The sequence below is a fragment of the Sardina pilchardus genome, chromosome 11, assembly GCF_963854185.1.
Source record: "Sardina pilchardus chromosome 11, fSarPil1.1, whole genome shotgun sequence".
Taxonomy (NCBI): Eukaryota; Metazoa; Chordata; class Actinopteri; order Clupeiformes; family Clupeidae; genus Sardina; species Sardina pilchardus.
The window spans coordinates 27,199,990-27,218,438 of record NC_085004.1 but is presented as its reverse complement, the minus strand read 5'-3'; the positions used below and the strand labels follow the sequence as shown (position 1 = coordinate 27,218,438).

Genomic DNA, 18,449 nt, shown 5'->3' with positions numbered 1-18,449 from the left:
ACTGTTCCGGAACACTCCTGCTTCCAAACATTAGGAAAAAGGACTCAAACAAATGTCATTTCTCTGGAATATTTCAATCTGATGAAAAACAGGGACAGAGATGACTACAGCTTTATGACAGGAGATTTTTTTTGTCTACGTTTGTGTTTCTTTTTTTCTTCTTCTGTGATTTAAGCATGTTCTGATAGCTTACATTACTGTGGTATGTTCACATGATATGGCTTGTCCCAGAGCCAGAAACACCCTTAACAGACCATGTGCAGATGTTTAACAGAGTGTACACATTGTACTTCCAAACAGTGTGCAGAAATGTACTGTACACTGCCATAATGTACAGTATATACACAATATGATTCAATACATTATGTGGATTACTCATGCATCTGAATGTGGACGCTTTCACATCGTGTTGGCAGTGGCATGTGGTGACAGTGCGTCTAAGATTAGACTATTCCTTCACATTAGCAACACCGCTAATATTAGCATGATGACAACAGAGCCTCACGACAAGGGTCCGTTTTCCGTACATGGATTAAGCCTGGCTTTAGATTCAAAGAGAAGCCCAATGAAAGCCTTCACTGAAAAAGGTTTCCATGTACATTACGTGAAACTGGCAGTGCTGTTAGTCAGTGTTCAGCTTCAACTTACCTGAAGTTGTTTGGGCTTCTTGAGTTTCAGCTTGCCTGTCTTATAGCCCCCATACTTCTCAAACAACTCAAAGAACCTGTGAGGAATCACAAGAGAGAGCTTCACTGATGGCTGCTTTGTGGACAAACACACGCAGACAGAAAACAAAGCAGCAGGGTGGCGGTGGTTGCGGTTCAAAACTCACATGGGGTTGCGGACTTCCATCTTCATTTTTTGTTTAGGGGTGCGATCGCCGTGTCGGATCACAGCGATGACACATCGTAGCTCCATCCTGGACAGATCCAAAGAGATAAGAAACTGTGCTTGAGTATGTTGGAGTGTACAGTATGTATATGTGTGTGTGTGTATACATCTATATCTGTGCAGTACATGGAGAACAAGTACATCTATTTGGTGCTTTCATGAGAAGAGGTTTGTTTATGTGTGTGCGTGGAGTGTGTAAGTCACAGTTGGAGAAAGCATGTTTACCTCTGCGTGAGATCGTTTGCAGAGGTGAAAGTATGAGACTGTGTGTTTGTACAGCTGAAGAAGCACACGCTTGAGAGAGAGAGTGTGTGTGTGTGAGAGAGTGTGTGTGTGTGTGTGTGTGTGTGTGTGTGTGAATGTGTGATTCTCTGCGAGCGCTCACATGGTGCCTGAGGTGGTGGGGACGATGGGGATGTCTTCAGCCTCGGTGGGGATGGACCAGGGAATCTGAAACTGCGGGGCCAGTTCTCTCATCACAATGTTCCTAAAACACACACACACACACACACACACACACACACACAGAATTAGACAAACAACACAACACACACAATAACAGGCACAATATAGGAATTAACTGACATACTGTACACACACACAAAAACAGCACAGCAGTATCCAGGCACAGACACAAAATACACACATGTGAATGCACACGTGCACACACACACACACACACACACACACACACACACACACACACACACACACACACACACACACACACACACACACACACACACACACACACACACACACACACACACACACACACACACACACACACACACACACACACACACACACACACACACACACACACACATATATATATAAAAGCATCTGGAATTGCTAGGCTGCTGTGAGGATTATCTCTGCAGCGCCACAGTAACTGCATTGTGTAATAGTCTTAAGGGCAAAAGCCAGGGATTAGTAGATGGCATTTGCCTCTTTTTTGCAAGGTACATAACTTCCTGGATTCCTTTTAATGAGCTTAATAGGGTTTCTCCCTGCAGTATACCTACTGAACGCTCCCCACCCTAAACCAGCCCTACAAGATATTAAATCATGATTGAAATTGTGTCAGGGGAAATTTAGAAATACTTGGACTGTCTCCACGAGCCTTACCCCAGGATTTTGGCACAGTCGTCATAGTACTTCATAGAGTTCTTGACAAAACTGAATCCGTTGACGTCACACACGTAGGAGTGGCCATTGGCACGAAGCAGGTCAAAGCCACACACTGTTTGCTGTGGACGGCAGAAGGAGACATGAAGGGGGGGGATTATAAACAGTGTTTGGGGGCAAACACCGCACTTCTTAATCTTCCAGAAGGGAAAAAATCTGTATTTACTCTCCATTATCTTCTATTGCCTAAACCATTTACAAAACATTACAAAGATTTAACTTAATTCTGTTTAATTTAATTTTATCATTACAAACATTTTCTATTCTTTGAGGTCGGGCTAAATTGATCCACAGTGCATCCGTGAACATTCATACAGTATATTAACGTTGGGCTGTAAACTGGGCTACACTTTCACTGCCGCATTATCAGGCCTCCTACTGTGCAGGCTGATAATCAGATCTGACGACTACTCTGTGGCCTGCTACTGACAGCTCTCCCACACATTATCAGCTGAGGGGAATGTTTCACACTTCTCTGGCAACAGAACAGGGAACTGAAACTACATTTTTTTTTTTTTAAAAAACAGCTTTGCTGGGTGTAAGTAGCTCACCCATGATGACTGTGCGTAAATGGATCAATAAGACCCAGGGCAGTGGCACAGCAGATTTGTCCCAGTTCGGAACTTGGCCTCCCTGTTTGAACTCCCTGCACTCTCTCACTCTCTCTCTCGCTCTCTCGCTGCTCCTAGTCTAGACAGTGGTTCTACATTCCCCCTTGGACTAATTCAGCAATTTGTTTAATAAAAATGAGAGCACGATGGTGATTTAAAGTGACGGTGACTTTCCACACTGCCATGTGCAAACAGTGATATCTGTCCTCGAGAGAGTTTGGCTAGTCTTGGGACCGCAGCCAGAGAGAGGGAGGGAGAGGGGGGTAGAGAACAAGAAAGAAAGAGAGAGAGAGAGAGAGAGGGCGAGGGGGGACAGAACAAGAGAGAGAGAGAGAGAGAGAGCACAAGGAGAGAACATGAGAGAGAGAGAGAGAGAGAGGGAGAGGGGGGAGAGAACAAGAGAGAGAGAGAGAGAGAGAGAGCACAAGGAGAGAACATGAGAGAGAGAGAGAGAAAGAGGGGAGAGGGGGGAGAGAACAAGAGAGAGAGAGAGGGCGAGGGGGGAGAGAACAAGAGAGAGAGAGAGAGAGGGCGAGCACAAGGAGAGATGTGTAACCTTGAAGGCCAGGCAGACTTTGCGAGCCACCAGTTTCTCCATGGCGGTCAGCATGACGGGGTATCTGATCTCCTTGCCCTCGCTGTCCCGCTCCACCTTCCCGTCCAGCGCAGGGGACTTACGCGCCTCAGCGTGCGCGTAGTCAGGACCCACAGTATACACCTGCACACGCAAGACGAACACACATGCACACGCACACGCACACGCACACGCACGCGCACGCGCACGCGCACGCACACGCACACGCACACGCACACGCACACGCACACACACACACACACACACACACACACACACACACACACACACACACACACACACACACACACACACACACACACACACACACACACACACACACGTTAATGACATGTTACATAGTTCAGGTTACATGCATTAATCCCATGTCACATAGTTCAGGTTAAAGGCATTAATTCACACATCACAAGGGAACACATTAGACACAATAAACCCCCATGGGAGTGCAACATGAACTGTTTGTGAACAAAATATTGATTTCACTATGACTCAAAAATACAAAGGCCATTAACAAAAACGTTAAAGCCCATTGATAAAACACTACTGTCTACTCAATCAAGTTCTCATGACTATGGCAAAGTATCTGAAGAAATATCTATGACCCAAAACGTGGATGGATGTACAGTAGTTCTCCTGATGTTCAATTTGTACCGGCGCAAGGTTATTAAAAAGGTTAGATTAAAAAGGGGGATTAAGTCATTAAGCCTCTTATTTGCCTCCAAATCATAACCTTCACGGGCAGAAATATGCCTTTTTTTATTTCGAACCTCTTTGAGATGTAAATGCCTTTTCATAAAGGCCATGACATTCTCAGTTGTGTTGTTACAGTGTTTACACCATATGGTTTTGTTGGCTCAATACTTTTTTTTTTACTGAAACAGCATTAATATAATAATTTGATTCATGGGGGAGGAATGCACATTCGTGCAAAGAGTGTTAATCCTATAGCATGGAACAACACACACACACACACTACCTTAACATCTGTGCCATCTGTGGGCATGAATTCCTCATAGATGTAGGAGCCAGTTTTCCTCACGCTGCTCTCGGGAGAGTACACACTGCTCCTGCTGCCGATCTGCAAAAACAACCGTGAGCATGTCAGTCCCGCTAGACCCGCTGTATCCCCATCACAGCCTCAGCTGCAGCAGCAGAAGTGCATACCTGCCAACATTACTGTGCCACACGGGACATCAGCACATGCAGAAATACCACACATATTGCTCAACCACATTACAGCTGCAGTGCAGTGCAGTATGTACAGCATACAGTATACATCGTATACTATACACTACATACAGTACTATAGTACCAACATTAGTAATGGTCATATTCTCATGCTCTTGAGGCAGGAGTACAACATGCTCAAGGTGTTAATGGTACATCATAATAAGTACTAGCAACCTCAATAAGAGTATAATTAATTATTGCATTAGTGCGATAACCTATTCAACATCACAACACTTGAAAAGTAGGATTATATTACTATAACATAATAAAAAAAACTGAAATAAAAGCATTTTCTCCTAATCAAGGCTAAATATTTATATAAAACATATGTAGTATCTATCATATAATTGTGCATGTTCTCCATGTGCTGGAGAGGATTGTGTGACAGAAAACTTTAATGGTTAACAATGATTTGGATTTTGTATTCTGACTTGTTGCATTTGAGCATTTTGTGCCAAGGTATGGACTTTTTGCCTTATTTCTCAATTGTCCTGGGGCTAGCAATTCTAGTGAACCCCAGTACACATACAATTAAAAGAAAACACAACCATATGCTTCCAAGCACACTGAAAAGCACAGTGCGTGGGGGGGTTATCTCCTCGATTCCCCTGGTTGTGAATCCATCCATATTTTTGGAAAACAAGCTGACATTTGACGCTGACTAGTGCACAGCTGCAACTCCGCTGCTCCAGCAGCACAGACTCGTCAGCACTACATGGATGACCAATCCCCCCCATATATCATCACATGGACCAAATAACTTCAGGCTAAAACCGCAGAGATCCTTTGGCAATTCCCCAGCAGCACATTACACACATTTTTTCTTTTACGTAATATCCCACTACACTGGTCCCCACCGGCTAAGTTAGGACCTATCACACGAACATAAAACAGCAATGCATGCTGCTGTAGCGACCAAACACAACAACACACACTCAGTACGCCAATGCTAACGCTCTATCTTGAGCAGCACGCGTTCATGTTTTCAAACAAAACACATACTGTGACATTTTCCAACGCACTGGCATACAGAACTGCCGAGTTTCGACTAAAACTTGTTACATAACTGTGTGCTATTGCTGGGGACAACAATGCCAGACAGCGTAGGCTAACACTGCCTTTGTCACTACAACGCAGCCTTGAGAGGGTCCGAGCAAGCACACGTCTTCCCAGCGAAGCCCTATGGCAACGCATTACGTCATGCGTGAGGTGAAGAGCGGCACTGTGAGCGGGCCAGCAGCACCGGGGCTCAACGCTGCCCAGGGCACGCACGCCCGAACAGAGGCTGCTCTCAGGAGCTCGGGCAGGGGGGAGAGAGAGGACTCTTGTTCCCAGTAAATGCTGGAGGGGACAAAAGCCATCTTACAGAACAGTGGCTGAGTTATCATAGACTGGGTGCTACTACACTACCACCCTAAGCAGCTTGCGCTCTCTCTTTCTCTCTCTCTCTCTTTCTCTCTCTCTCTCGCTCTGAACAACAGCTCTAAATCATTGCAAAGCCTTAAAGTGCAAGCTCTCTTTTAATAAACTCTTCTTTCCTCACAAGAGTCCTTGTGTAAGTGTGTATGTGTGTGTGTGTGTGTGTGTGTGTGTGTGTGTGTGTGTGTGTGTGTGTGTGTGTGTGTGTGTCCTTCTGTGTACATTTGAGCTTTTGCAAAGCTCTAGTAATGTGTAACATAAATAGCCTGCTGTAAATCAATATTCTGACTGGCAGCAGGATGCAATGCTACACAGATCAGTGTCCCCCGCTTCAGCCTTGCTCTTACACACACACACACACACACACACACACACACACACACAACCATGCACACACCCAAACACACACACACACACACAGATGCACACATAGACACAAGTACACACACACACACACACACACACACACACACACACACACACACACACACACACACACACACACACACACACACACACACACACACACACACACACACACACACACACACACACACACACACACACACACACACACACACACTGGTGTGCCTCTCTATTTCAGCACGTGATTATGTTGGGGTTCTGGGCCTTTCCTCTGAGCCAGTGGCATGGTTTCACTTCAACCGCTCCACACACACCGGAGGCACGCCATGATGTGTGTGTGCGTGACAGCTCAACACGGACAGAAAGAGAGAAAGAGAGAGAGACCGCAATAGAGATGGAAAGAAAGAGAGAGAGATATACAAATACTATAAAGACTGTGAAAGAGGGAGAGAGAGAGAGAAAGAGATGAGAGATGAGGGATGAGAGACTGAAAAGACAGAGGGAGAAAGCCAGAGAGGGCGAGAGAAAGAGTGCATGAGTTACGTGCGCGTGGGTGTGTTTATGTGAGAAAAAGAGCCATAAATAGCCATCGCCTGGCAGATCCAACCATGCGCATAAAGCAGTGTACTGTATGTGTGTGTGTGTGTGTGTGTGTGTGTGTGGGGCCAAGACTCCAGTCTCATCAGACTCTCTTTGGGGAGGAGAGGTTTATTTCTTTCCCTTTGATAGGGATGCAGAACCTCATTACTGCCTCTACTGGCTCTGAACCGGCCTAATAACATATCCAGATTCCAGAGATGACTAAGAACAGCGGGGGGACTTGGCTGTAAATATTAAGACTGCTTTGATGTCCATCCAATGCCCCTTTGATAATTTCTAGTGTTATGCATATAAAATATATCTGACACCATCAAATCACTAAATCAATAGGTTCAAATCTATGGAAAAGGTTCAGATTAATACAGGTCTCTTCTTGATGGAGTGCTTGCTGTGTTTACTTCTGTTTTCCGCATGTAGGAGAAAATCAAAACATTCTCATGAGGCATATTCCTATAGGTCCCCCATTGTTTCTGGGGAAATCTTAGTGAAAAAAACGTTATTTATATACAGTACATCAATCCTACACCAGGCATGCAAACTGGTCAGGGGTGAAAAAGGTGAGACTCTTCTCCGACCCCCAGACCGCCCCCCCCCGCGAAAAAAAAAAAAATCTTCCAAAGTGTGAGGGACCCGCTTTCTTTTCTGATGATTTCATAGGCCTAATGGACACAGGGACACTTCACCGATTAGCATTAAGCTTTGTATCTTTAGAAAACTAGTCATGTTTTTGAATGGTCATGCATTATTCCCTCATATTGCCTTGAGATGGGAGAAATACTGATTTCAATGTTGGACTTCCTGCTTTCAATGATGTAAAAATCTATAAGTCTGAATATTTGTTGGACCAAACCAGGTAATCAATAAACTTGCTTGAGACACACTATTTCAAACTAGGCCTAATATTATTATATAAAATAGGGTAGATAGGCTTTATTTTTTCAAATTGTTTTTAAATGTTTTAATATGCAGCCTAGGCTACTTGTGGTTTATATTATGCTAGTGTGTTTAACCAACCAATAAAGTTATGTGAACTGTCTTCATATTACATGTTAAACTGTAGGCTACCTGTAGGCACAGACTAGGCTACTGATCAGGGTCCTGTAACTCGACAATCAAATGTAAATTTACGTTACGCATGGCTTACGAACTCGTAATGATCCGGGTGTAGGCCTAACTGAAACTTGTCGCAAGTCACACACACTCAAACGGTTACGTGCGTTACGTGCGGTCTGAAGCAGTCGCAACTTTTTTTGGCTACGTTACATTTGGCGAATCATTTGAGTTGCAGATCTTTTGCGTAGGCTTTGCGTAATGTCTATGCGCAGTGTGCACGTTTCTTAAAGACAGCATTAGCATGTCAATCAACTACGTCTCCGGACAAAACAAACCAGACCAGTTTATGAGCATTTAATTCAACTGTCACATTAGCCTTTGATATACTGATAAAGTCTGCCTATTTGCTTCACCTTTTGCCGATCTAGATGGTTCAAACTGCACGTATTCTTCATCAAAATAACTCGTTATGTCTACATTTTTGTCTAATTTCGCTGACTTTCATAACATTAGAAGAAAACAACCTATGCCCGTTGCTTCACTCAGCGTCTTTCTCTAATAGAAGTTGAAAGTTTCAACTAGCCCACCTGTGAAATCCCTCGGCATCTCTCCTTCATCTGTCCAGAATCACTTCCACCTGAGACGCATCTATCTGCGCTCACAACAGGGAGGCTATATTGGCGTGCGCGTTCTGTTCGTTGCGTCTTTGTCCACAATTAGCTTCCACTAATGTTTATTAAACGCATAAGGGCTACATTCACGCATCCCTTGCTGATCAGACACGTTTTAAATGCGGCTCTGGAAACACCTCAAGATGCGTTAGCGTCTGCGCATGATTTTTAAACTCAGTTGTATTCAATTCACCTTGACACCCCCCCCCCCCCCCCCCCCCTAAATATTTTCTCATCGGATCTGCACGAATCATGTAAGTCACCTATTTTTGATTCAAAACGGCGAATTTCGCCGAAAGGTGAGGAGTTTGCATGCCTGCTACACACACACACATACATTATCACAGTTAGTTGTATAGCTTCAAGTTCAGCTTTTCAGTCTCTAGATAGCTTGAAATGCTACTCTGAAGCATGCAAAAACACACAGATAGACACACACAGATAGACACACACACACACACACACACACACACACACAACTGCCTCTCCAGGAATGAGACAGCACATCCTCTACTTTGAGACAGGTGCAGAATTTGTTTTCATGGGAAGAAAGCCCAAGAGTATAACTCACTCCACTTCTGACCCACACACACACACACACACACACACACACAGACACACAGACAGACACACACACACACACACACACACACACACACACACACACACACACACACACACACACACACACACACACACACACACACACACACACACACACACACACACACACACACACACACACACACACACACACACACACACACACACACAGTGTTCCCTCACTATGATTCCTCAAATGAATCTGTTCTATTTCAGCTTCAATGACGCACAGGACTACTCTCATCATTACAGCAGAAGCCTCAACCACTACTGCACTGGGATGTGAAAGTGATTTCCTTGCACGAGAAAAAGGGAAACAAGAGAAGAAAAGGGGCAATCCAGCTCTTGTCTGTTCCGACACGCATGGAAACCCAGCTGAGCTGCTCTAGCGAGCTGATAATGGGCCGGAGTGGAAGCCCTTGGGGGCAGTAGAGGGGGCTCAGTGGTCCATCAGTGAAGGGACCGAGCCGAGCTCCAGAGAAATCAGATGGATTTACGGGAATTAAACACAACAGCCCGTCCCCCCAAAACCCAAACCTAAGTGTGCCCTCTCCAAAATCCAAAACACATTTAACTGGGGTGGGATAAACAATGCTGTGGTGAACCCCGGCAGGCTGCGGTCAAATCCGAATGATATGACACGCAGAACTGACCTCGGCTAAATTAACCACGTCCGATAAACTTGAACTGAACTGATACTGCTCCAACGACTAACGATGTGGCTGGACAGAGATTCGAGAGACGTAGAGGGCACGAACCTTCCGGAAGAGTCTCTGGCTGCCTCCGCCGGCTGAGGTGGGGTAGTAGATGTAGACGTTGTGGTCCTCGGCAGACACCGGCTTCTCCACAAACGGTTTGGGGAACACCTCCCCGTTCACCTCCACATGGTCCTCCCCCTCCACCAGATTACACTCTGCAGGGGAGGAGAGCCCGTGGATACATTACACTTCTTTAGTATATCAGAACCTGCCCTTGTCTGTTAACCTCATACATGTAGCTGAAGACATTTAGCAAAATCAAATGTTAACACATGTAAACACATTGTTAATAGTTAATGGTCAGGAAATTACCAATTGACAACATAAATTATCGTTAGCAGCGGCCCAAGTTGGAAGAATCTGAGGTATGGTCAATTTAATGAGCAGAACAACGTATTTAATTTGGAAATGGAGCGAAGCAAAATGATTTGTGACTACACTGATCCAAACCAAACTAAATTGATGGAGTTGTTGTGAGTTTTCTGCGTAACGCACATCTGGCCAGGAGAAAAGAAGCCAAGAAGACATGTTTGAGCCGGAGCATTCCTCCTCCTTCGTCCTGTGAGAGACTCAGGGAATGAAAATGGCCATAACGTTGCGACAGTAATCTAATAAGAGAGCTTCCTTTCTCTGGAGACGCAGGGCCGATGCTGGCATGATGTTGGGTTTAGATATAATGACTAATGACTGCCAGACAGACGCATCTGAACACTCTGCGTCCTCAGACACTCAGTTCAGCTCCACATTAGGGGCTATATTTACCCACGGACCAAAATAAACCGTCACTCGGCCAGATAACAGGAAATGGAACTGAGGAGAGTCTTGTGAGATCTTTTCTTTCTCTCCTTGATTGTATGACAGAGTGAGAGAGGGGGAGAGAGAGAGAGAGAAAGAGAGAGCGAGAGAAATGTTCAAGGAGGGAGTCTTTTTGTTCCTCTGTTAGTTGGCAGGTTTCTGTTCGTTGAGATCAGAAAGCAGCAGAGAGCTGTGAGATGAGTGGTGGCCAAAATGCTGCACTATAAATAAGTCTCGTCTCATCTCACCTTGTGGTTTGTCTGGGTCCCGGTTGAGCACGGCGTAGCGAGGCAAGTCAATGCCCTCCTCCTGCAGGATACGGTACACCTCTCTCCTGATGGGCGAGAATCACAGGCATGAGCTCATCTCTCCGCACACACACCACTCCATTCTGAGTTTTAGAGTGCAGGTTGAAAAATGCTAATTGTGATACAACATACAGTACCCTCTCTTCCATACAAAGGTCAAAGTAATTTGGCCTCAAGCTTTTGACCTCGGTGACTAATTTCTATATGAAGGCATTATGATGACATAAGCACTCATGTAAGCTTTCCAAAACTACAATTACAGCTAGAAGGTGGGTTGCCAGCTGGTAGTCATACCGACAGTGACAACTGCAAATTACGGCAGCAGCAAACTGTTATCTAAGATAAGATAATTGTAGCATAAGCTCTAAATGGCTTCACAAAAAACACATTTGCAGGATAAAACATGGAAATTACCCCGGGAGGTAACTGTCCTCCATGCCATAATGGAATCCATCGCACCACCCAGGTTTAGGCTATTTTAGTATAACTGAATGTTGCACTGCTTTTATACATACTTGTTTGAAACATCTTACATGCTTTATAGGGAAGAGGGGACCGAGCCTGACCACAATTACCACAGTACATTATAACAGCACTTTATCCCAAATCATAAGCACACATGTATAGGGGAGTCTAGGGTTATTAATAACATGCAACAGATGCATACATGTGCAATGCTTTACATTCACTTTGATTCATAGACACACTCTTCAGATCTCCAAAGCTGTGCTGTATTATTTCTTCACAAGCAATCTGGAGGTGAGAACTGGATGCCCAGGTGTTGTGTACCATACCTGTCTTGTATGTAGTACTGCATGTTCAGGTCGTTGATCAGAAGAGGGTTTCTGAGTTTGGCGTAGCTTACGGCTTTATCCAGTGGAAAGCCTGCGAACGGAGGACAACAGAGTCAATGATTGGAATCCTAAAATTCCTCAGTCAGAAAAAAAATGACCTCAAGCCAAACCAACTTGGCCAACATGTCATCATCACTGTCATCGGGTGTTGTCGTAATGACAGTAAACAGTGCTTTAAACGCAGGCTTGGTTAGCAGGGGGGGGTGTTTATGTGTGAGGCATAACTAGGCCGGCTGCTCATTAAGTCCCTGCTGTGTGATTCTGGTCCAGTTTGTCCGCGTGGCCTAAAAAAACCCTGAGCCAGCACATTCTTGTTGGTTTTCCCATTTGTTTCTGAGAAGGCAGATGACTGTAGTGTATCTGTGTGTTGTCTTTTCAGATCACTGAGGGGAAAGCTAGATCTGAGCGTTGGGTCGGTGAGTTTAGGATTATTCAAGGTGACCCTTAGTATAACACTGGCTGACACTAACAGGCTCTAATAGGAAAGGAGCCAGCTGCAGCACAGGTATGTTTCACCTGCCTCAGTACAGACAAGTCCTTCCTCAGTACAGACACCTGCCTCAGTACAGACAAGTCCTTCCTCAGTACAGACACCTGCCTCAGTACAGACAAGTCCTTCCTCTTTAGTTCTCACCAGGCTTCACTCCACAAAAAAACACTTTTTAATAGAGATCTTGTATAAACTATGGGTACCCACTGGCCCCAACCATTACAGTCCTGTAACAGGCTGAGATACTTCAGAGCATGATCAGTGAATTAGAGGGACAATTAGTCCATGTTTTCCATCCAACTTAGCAATGCAAATGTTGACCATGCAAGTAGAAATGCTTAAAAATGGAAATGCTAGTAAAGTTGAATAATATGTAGAACCAAGGAATTAATTGGCGTATAATGCATTTAAGCATATACAACAGGCCTATTCAACTAGCAGCTCACTTACTGGGTGTGGCAAGTTTTTCAAAACGCACTCATTGTGCATCAATAAATCTCACTCCAAGATGATCTGAAGAGTTGGCAGCCCTGACACATTTTTCTCAACTGGCCACAATAGGAGTCATTTTAGCCAAATCATATTTTGTGTGGCCAACAAAGAGTCGATGGATTTCCTATCTTTCCCACTTGTTACGGAAGTCAAATAGCCCTGTACATAGGGTACAATGCAAAAGAGACTCATGGCACAGGTTTATACCCATCCAATCACATTCGGCATTTCATGATGTGTTTCTGTTTCTGAGTTCCATCTAACTCATCCCTTTATTAAGAGAGTGGCCACTTTATTGACATCGCACAGCAAACGGAAACATACAGTCACATCTCTTTAAGCCAAACTCTAATGAATGGGCTTTTAAATGTGTGGATGAGCTGAATGGAGGTCCAGCTAATGAGGCTATGAGTCAGGTGACCGCAGGGCTCCGCTGACGCTGACGGACCTTTGGAGTGGAAGGAGATGAGGCAGTCACAGAGTGGCCACTTCTCCACGGGCTCGTTGAGGATGACGTCCTCGGGGAAGATCACCACGGTGATGTACTCGAAGCGGCACAGCCTCTCCAGGATCTGAGTCATGGGTTTGGACTTGGACTTCTTCATCATGCAGCAGATCCCCATCACGATCTGCCTCTCTGGAGGCTGCGGAGAAGAGAGAGAAGAGAGAGAAGAGAGAGAAGGGGAGGAGGTGGAGGAGAAGGAGGTAAATAGAGTGAGTCAAAGCTGATAAATAAGAGAGGGGTTAGTAGAAAGGGTTGTTTATATGTGTGCGCCTGTGTGTGTGCACAGGTGTCTGTGCACGTGTGTCTGTGTGTGCGTGTGTGTGTGTGAGAGAGAGTGAGCAAGTCAATGACCAACACCAGGTTCGGCAGGAATGTGGGTAAATACCAGATGAGTTTACAGGCATGATGGGTAAATATTATGTAGCTGGGCAGGTATATTTTGCCATCTGGGCAAACGGCTTGATACCTCAGGTGTGGTGCAGGTGCAGGTTTCTAGTGTAAACTGGCTGAAAACACAAGATCATATCAGAGTTCCACACACTGGCTAAGCCAAACTGAGGCAGAGAAAATGTCTAAACACATATTTACAGTTTTACAGGTTACAGTTATAGCTCAGTTATGATTATAGTCACAGCAGTAATCCCATTTTCTGTTCTCCCTTCTCAAACGTTCCCCGTTCCAACTCATTTAATGATTAAGTTTCAAAGTTACTATTGAGAAAATTATCATGAATCTGAAGACACTATATAACCCAATCAGTAAACGTCATCACAACAGACACAGTGAGGTGGCAAATGGCTATAAAGTCATGCTGAATTGTCCTTCTTATAATTCCCTGTGTAACACTTTTGGTTAACGTGCAGCTTGGGCACAAGACCTACTGTAGGTCACAGTTAGTGGTGCACATTCATTATGATTTGCTGAGTCAGCGTGTGCATCACTGTGATTAGAGTGAGACAAGTCGAAAGATGATTCAGGGTTTTGACCTTCATGCTTTATGTGTATGGGGATGTGCCAAGGTGTGAGGGAGGCGTTACTTGGCACCAGATCGGAGTTGTGTTTATGTTAGTGCTTTTGTCCCTTTGTGATCTTTTGTCTTCAATGTCACGTTTACGATGGTTTTGTATGCAAACTCGATTTCTCTTAATGGTATAATAACTTTGACCTGACTTGACTTCTTTTCGACTTGTCAGTCAGACATTAGTTTTGCACCTTTCCGAAAAGTCTCAAAAAGCTATTGGCACGCTCTGATCCTTCCCTGGGTTCAGTCATTTGAAGCGACCCAGGGCCTGCTACTTGACATGGTGGTGAGTGGGCTGTGGCTAAGGATGCAAAGGTACACATATTCGTACCGAACCATCTAGGTACAACACATCAATGCAGTCTTGAACAGTAACCAACAGTAGGCTTTTTTGATTGTGGACCATGTTTCAAATTCGAGTTTCCATGCAAACAGATCAAGTAGCGGACCACATGCAAGATGTCAATTAACGCAACAAAAAAAGCACCTGTGTTGTACTGCACATGAACCCAACCATGACTTCAAAACCGAGGTACGCACTGAACGGTGATTTGTGTGTACCGTTAAGATCCCCCCCCGTGGCCCCGGCGCGCTACCCACCGAGTCGGCCTCCTCGTCGTCCTCGTACAGCTCCACGTCGGTCCTCATGCTGCAGCCGTGGTCCGTTCCCTCGCTCTCATCGTCGTCCTCCTCGCCCACAAAGAATCTGGGAGCGCCGCGCTGGCTCTCACCCTGGCTGCCCGCCTCTGACATCACAGTCCACGACGGCGGCGGCTACAAGCCTCAGCGTACCGCCGCGCCATCGCACGCCCGCCCACCGCACGCACGCCGGCCCGCCACTCACCCAGCGAGGGGCGCCGTGCCAGGGGGCAGAGGAACACTGCGATGACTCACGGGCGGTTCTGTTGGAGAACGCAGAGCATAGAGTCCTAACTGTACATTCTACTTTGCTCCTCAGATCAGGCTTATAGGCTATGACTTAACCCCGGTGTTGTGACAGATCTAATTTTTTTTTAATCTAAATCATTGAAATGCAAGTTATACATAAATGAAAACCAAAACAGGCAATATATATTAAATATTAAATAAATAAAAAAAGACAAGACAATCAGCTGTCAGTCTTTTATGAACGGTAAGAGCAAAAAGAGCCATGAACAAAAAAAAACAATCATAAAAGGCCTCTACAAGATTTACTGTGCACAGGGATTAACCGGTAGAACAATCCTGGGTTGTGTTTGCATTTAAAACAACTCTAATCCGCTATAATCCAATCAAATGTAATCTGACCCACAGTAGCAGAATCACACAGCATGGCTGGACTCACCCGGTGGTCAGACCCGAAAAGAGAAGAGGAGGAGAGGGACGGTGGGCTGGGGTGGGGGATGAGGGGGGTCGGTCTGATTACGGTGAGGAGCCTGTGGTGGTGACAGGGGGACGCGGAGTGGTCATTCTCAGATCAGTCTCTCGTGCGGACTGCCTGTGAGTGGGCAAGTCCAGATATGACCTCCTGATGATAAGCCATTCTTCATAGGGTTTGATTCCTGAACCCAACACATACACACACACACACAAATCAACAAAGTTGAAAGAGGTAAGCAAAACCAAGCATATGTCTTTTGATGCTGCATACAGTTAACCTTTGACCTTTGACATAAAACCAAGCACATCTGAATAACCCTCGCAGAGGTCCCTCAAACATCGTCAACACACAGCAAGATAAGCTGCAACCCCAGCGCCAGGTGCCAGTGCCCAAGTGCCTTTCCCCACCTCGGAGCTCCTCTGGGGTCAGAGTTCCAACTCCAGCAGACATACTGTACCCCCAGGCTACTTCAGCTCCACTGCTTAGGAACAGCAAGCAGCTTGATACTTTATTACCTCCTGCTCTGTTAGCGCTAACCGCTTAGTCCCTCTGGGCCCCCTCCCCTCCTCTCTCTCTCTCTCGCTCCCTTTAATAAAGCAGAGGGCGAGACGAGGTAACAAGGTCTGACACACCTGTCTGCAGCGTCTCCATGCAGGTGGGGGGTTGCCAGAGCAGGTGTGTCACTGAGGCACAGGTGGTTATCAGAAGAAGCCCAAGAAGGCAAGCTGGCCACCTCTACCCATTAAGAGGGGTTGGTGCCATCCAAAAAAAAGGGCAGATCCACAAATATACACACGCATGCACACACACACACACACACACACACACACACACACGCACAATCTGGGATAGGGGTGCAATTCCTGCTATGTCAGTCCTGGCTCGCTCTGTGCCATCTGTGATACACAATATGCACTGAAGAGAATGTGCTTCCCTAAGTGCCCTTGCCCTTGGCAACAGAACCGCCACTGAATGGGATGGCCTGGCATACTGTCAATATTTAGGCTTGTTTCAAACAGTGTCTAATTTTTCACACCTGGCCATGATAAAATAATTTCCTCTCAACTTTTCATATCAGGCTACACTCAATATGACCAACGTTATAATTTATACTTAATAGGAACAGAATTAGAAGGTTTACAAAAGCAAAAAGTAATTATATGAATCAGCTTTCAGCCTTGGCAGGTTCTGATTGAGCAGTTAATTTGGCTTTACCATACACCTGTCCTTGCTCTCTCGACCAAAGTGATGGTAATTTGGTCGCTAATGCTGTAACCACAGCTGTGTCAGCAGCTGGTGGTGCATTGACATTTTTACCTCGGCCAGCTGTACGGCCTGAGTAATAAAGTCCACCTCATGTCCTAAAACATTATCAGAGCCATCCTAATGAACAATGACTTGCTATTAGCTGTTCAAGTCCTGGCTCAAAGGACACCTGGGCACTCCACTTCCTTGGCTGAGATAATGCGATTGACGGAGGTAGAGCTTTAATCACTGTGTGCTGAAACAGCACACACAATCTGGCTAGACTTAATAAGTCATATTAGACAATTATTTATTCTCAAACAACACTCAATTCATAAACAGTCTGACCGGGCATTATTCATTAAGAAGACAATGTCGCTGCAGGCAGGCGGAGAGCTGACTCTTCTCGTCAAAATACCAATTGCACCTGTCTCCATCCATCCGTACGATCGAAAACAGAGCATCAAAACCTGCGCGTTCCAATCCTGTTTAACCCTGAAAATCCCCTTTGCATCTTGGCATCCAGTTTATTTAAAGCAAAGCTGTTTCCATGGATAACGGGATTACTGCGTGTTAAGCCTATATCTCCATTACACCTGCGTGCCAGACCAAGCCTAAACCATTATTGCTACAACATGTGATTGCATTTGAAAAGACCTATAATCGATTTCATGAAACGGCATGGTTATTTACATGAAGTGTCAAGTGTGCTGCTGGAGATCATAATGAAGAGCCAAAACAGTGGTTGCAATTTTCGGTCAGAAAGAGCAGTCTATGGCATGTTCCGCTAACAAGCGCCAGTGGAATGTTAAAAACAAAGTCTGACCAGGCTGAGAGAGGCGTAGGTTAGCATGGCTAGACCCATGGAATTTAGCAACGCCGCCTGATATTACATTCGCCTCTGAAGTTCGACTGTACATGCAGCATTCCAGGTTTTCACATTAACGTTGGAGTGCAATGTTAAACATCACTTGTTGCACCATTTACAGTTATAGCCGTTGGTGTCGACAACAAATGTCACACACATAACAGTGTTAACATATTGCTATACATCTGTTTCCATCGTAAAATAAACGTATGCAATGTTCCTCTAAAATTGAAAACGCCTGTAGAAGGTTCGCTTCCATTGCAGCCGACCAAAGCCAGCAACCGGGCCATTAGCTTGTGAGCTAACAGTGGCGGATAGCTAACAATTCAATGTAAACAAGTCACTTTGTTCATGCCATTTGAAACAGTAAGTCTGCGGTAAAAGTGAGCGGCAACGAATCACCGAAGACGATCCTAGGCTCACATATGAAAACGTGAATCAGCATGCCATTGTGTCGCCTATAATACAGCATCGTGCTATAAAACACAGCGGTACTTACAGATAAACCGTTTTGTTGACGTTT

At 45.2% G+C, this 18,449-nt stretch overlaps 1 protein-coding gene across 3 annotated transcripts in view; it reads right to left on the bottom strand.

Moving 5' to 3' along the window:
• Window positions 1-18,449, bottom strand: part of ppip5k1a (diphosphoinositol pentakisphosphate kinase 1a) — a 51,798-nt gene that overhangs the window by 33,302 nt on the left and 47 nt on the right. For all 3 annotated transcript variants that reach the window (XM_062548496.1, XM_062548495.1, XM_062548497.1), the window contains exons 1-13: window positions 18,426-18,449; window positions 15,778-15,994; window positions 15,054-15,355; window positions 13,376-13,571; window positions 11,886-11,976; window positions 11,032-11,117; window positions 9,989-10,143; window positions 4,265-4,366; window positions 3,250-3,411; window positions 2,023-2,144; window positions 1,277-1,378; window positions 833-919; window positions 649-724 (exon numbers count right to left, since the gene is read on the bottom strand). The exon at window positions 18,426-18,449 is cut by the window's right edge and continues 47 nt beyond it. In XM_062548496.1, the coding sequence (XP_062404480.1) occupies window positions 649-724; window positions 833-919; window positions 1,277-1,378; window positions 2,023-2,144; window positions 3,250-3,411; window positions 4,265-4,366; window positions 9,989-10,143; window positions 11,032-11,117; window positions 11,886-11,976; window positions 13,376-13,571; window positions 15,054-15,206 (1,332 nt within the window). In that variant the 5' untranslated portion in view covers window positions 15,207-15,355; window positions 15,778-15,994; window positions 18,426-18,449. The remainder of the gene's footprint in view (window positions 1-648; window positions 725-832; window positions 920-1,276; window positions 1,379-2,022; window positions 2,145-3,249; window positions 3,412-4,264; window positions 4,367-9,988; window positions 10,144-11,031; window positions 11,118-11,885; window positions 11,977-13,375; window positions 13,572-15,053; window positions 15,356-15,777; window positions 15,995-18,425) is intronic.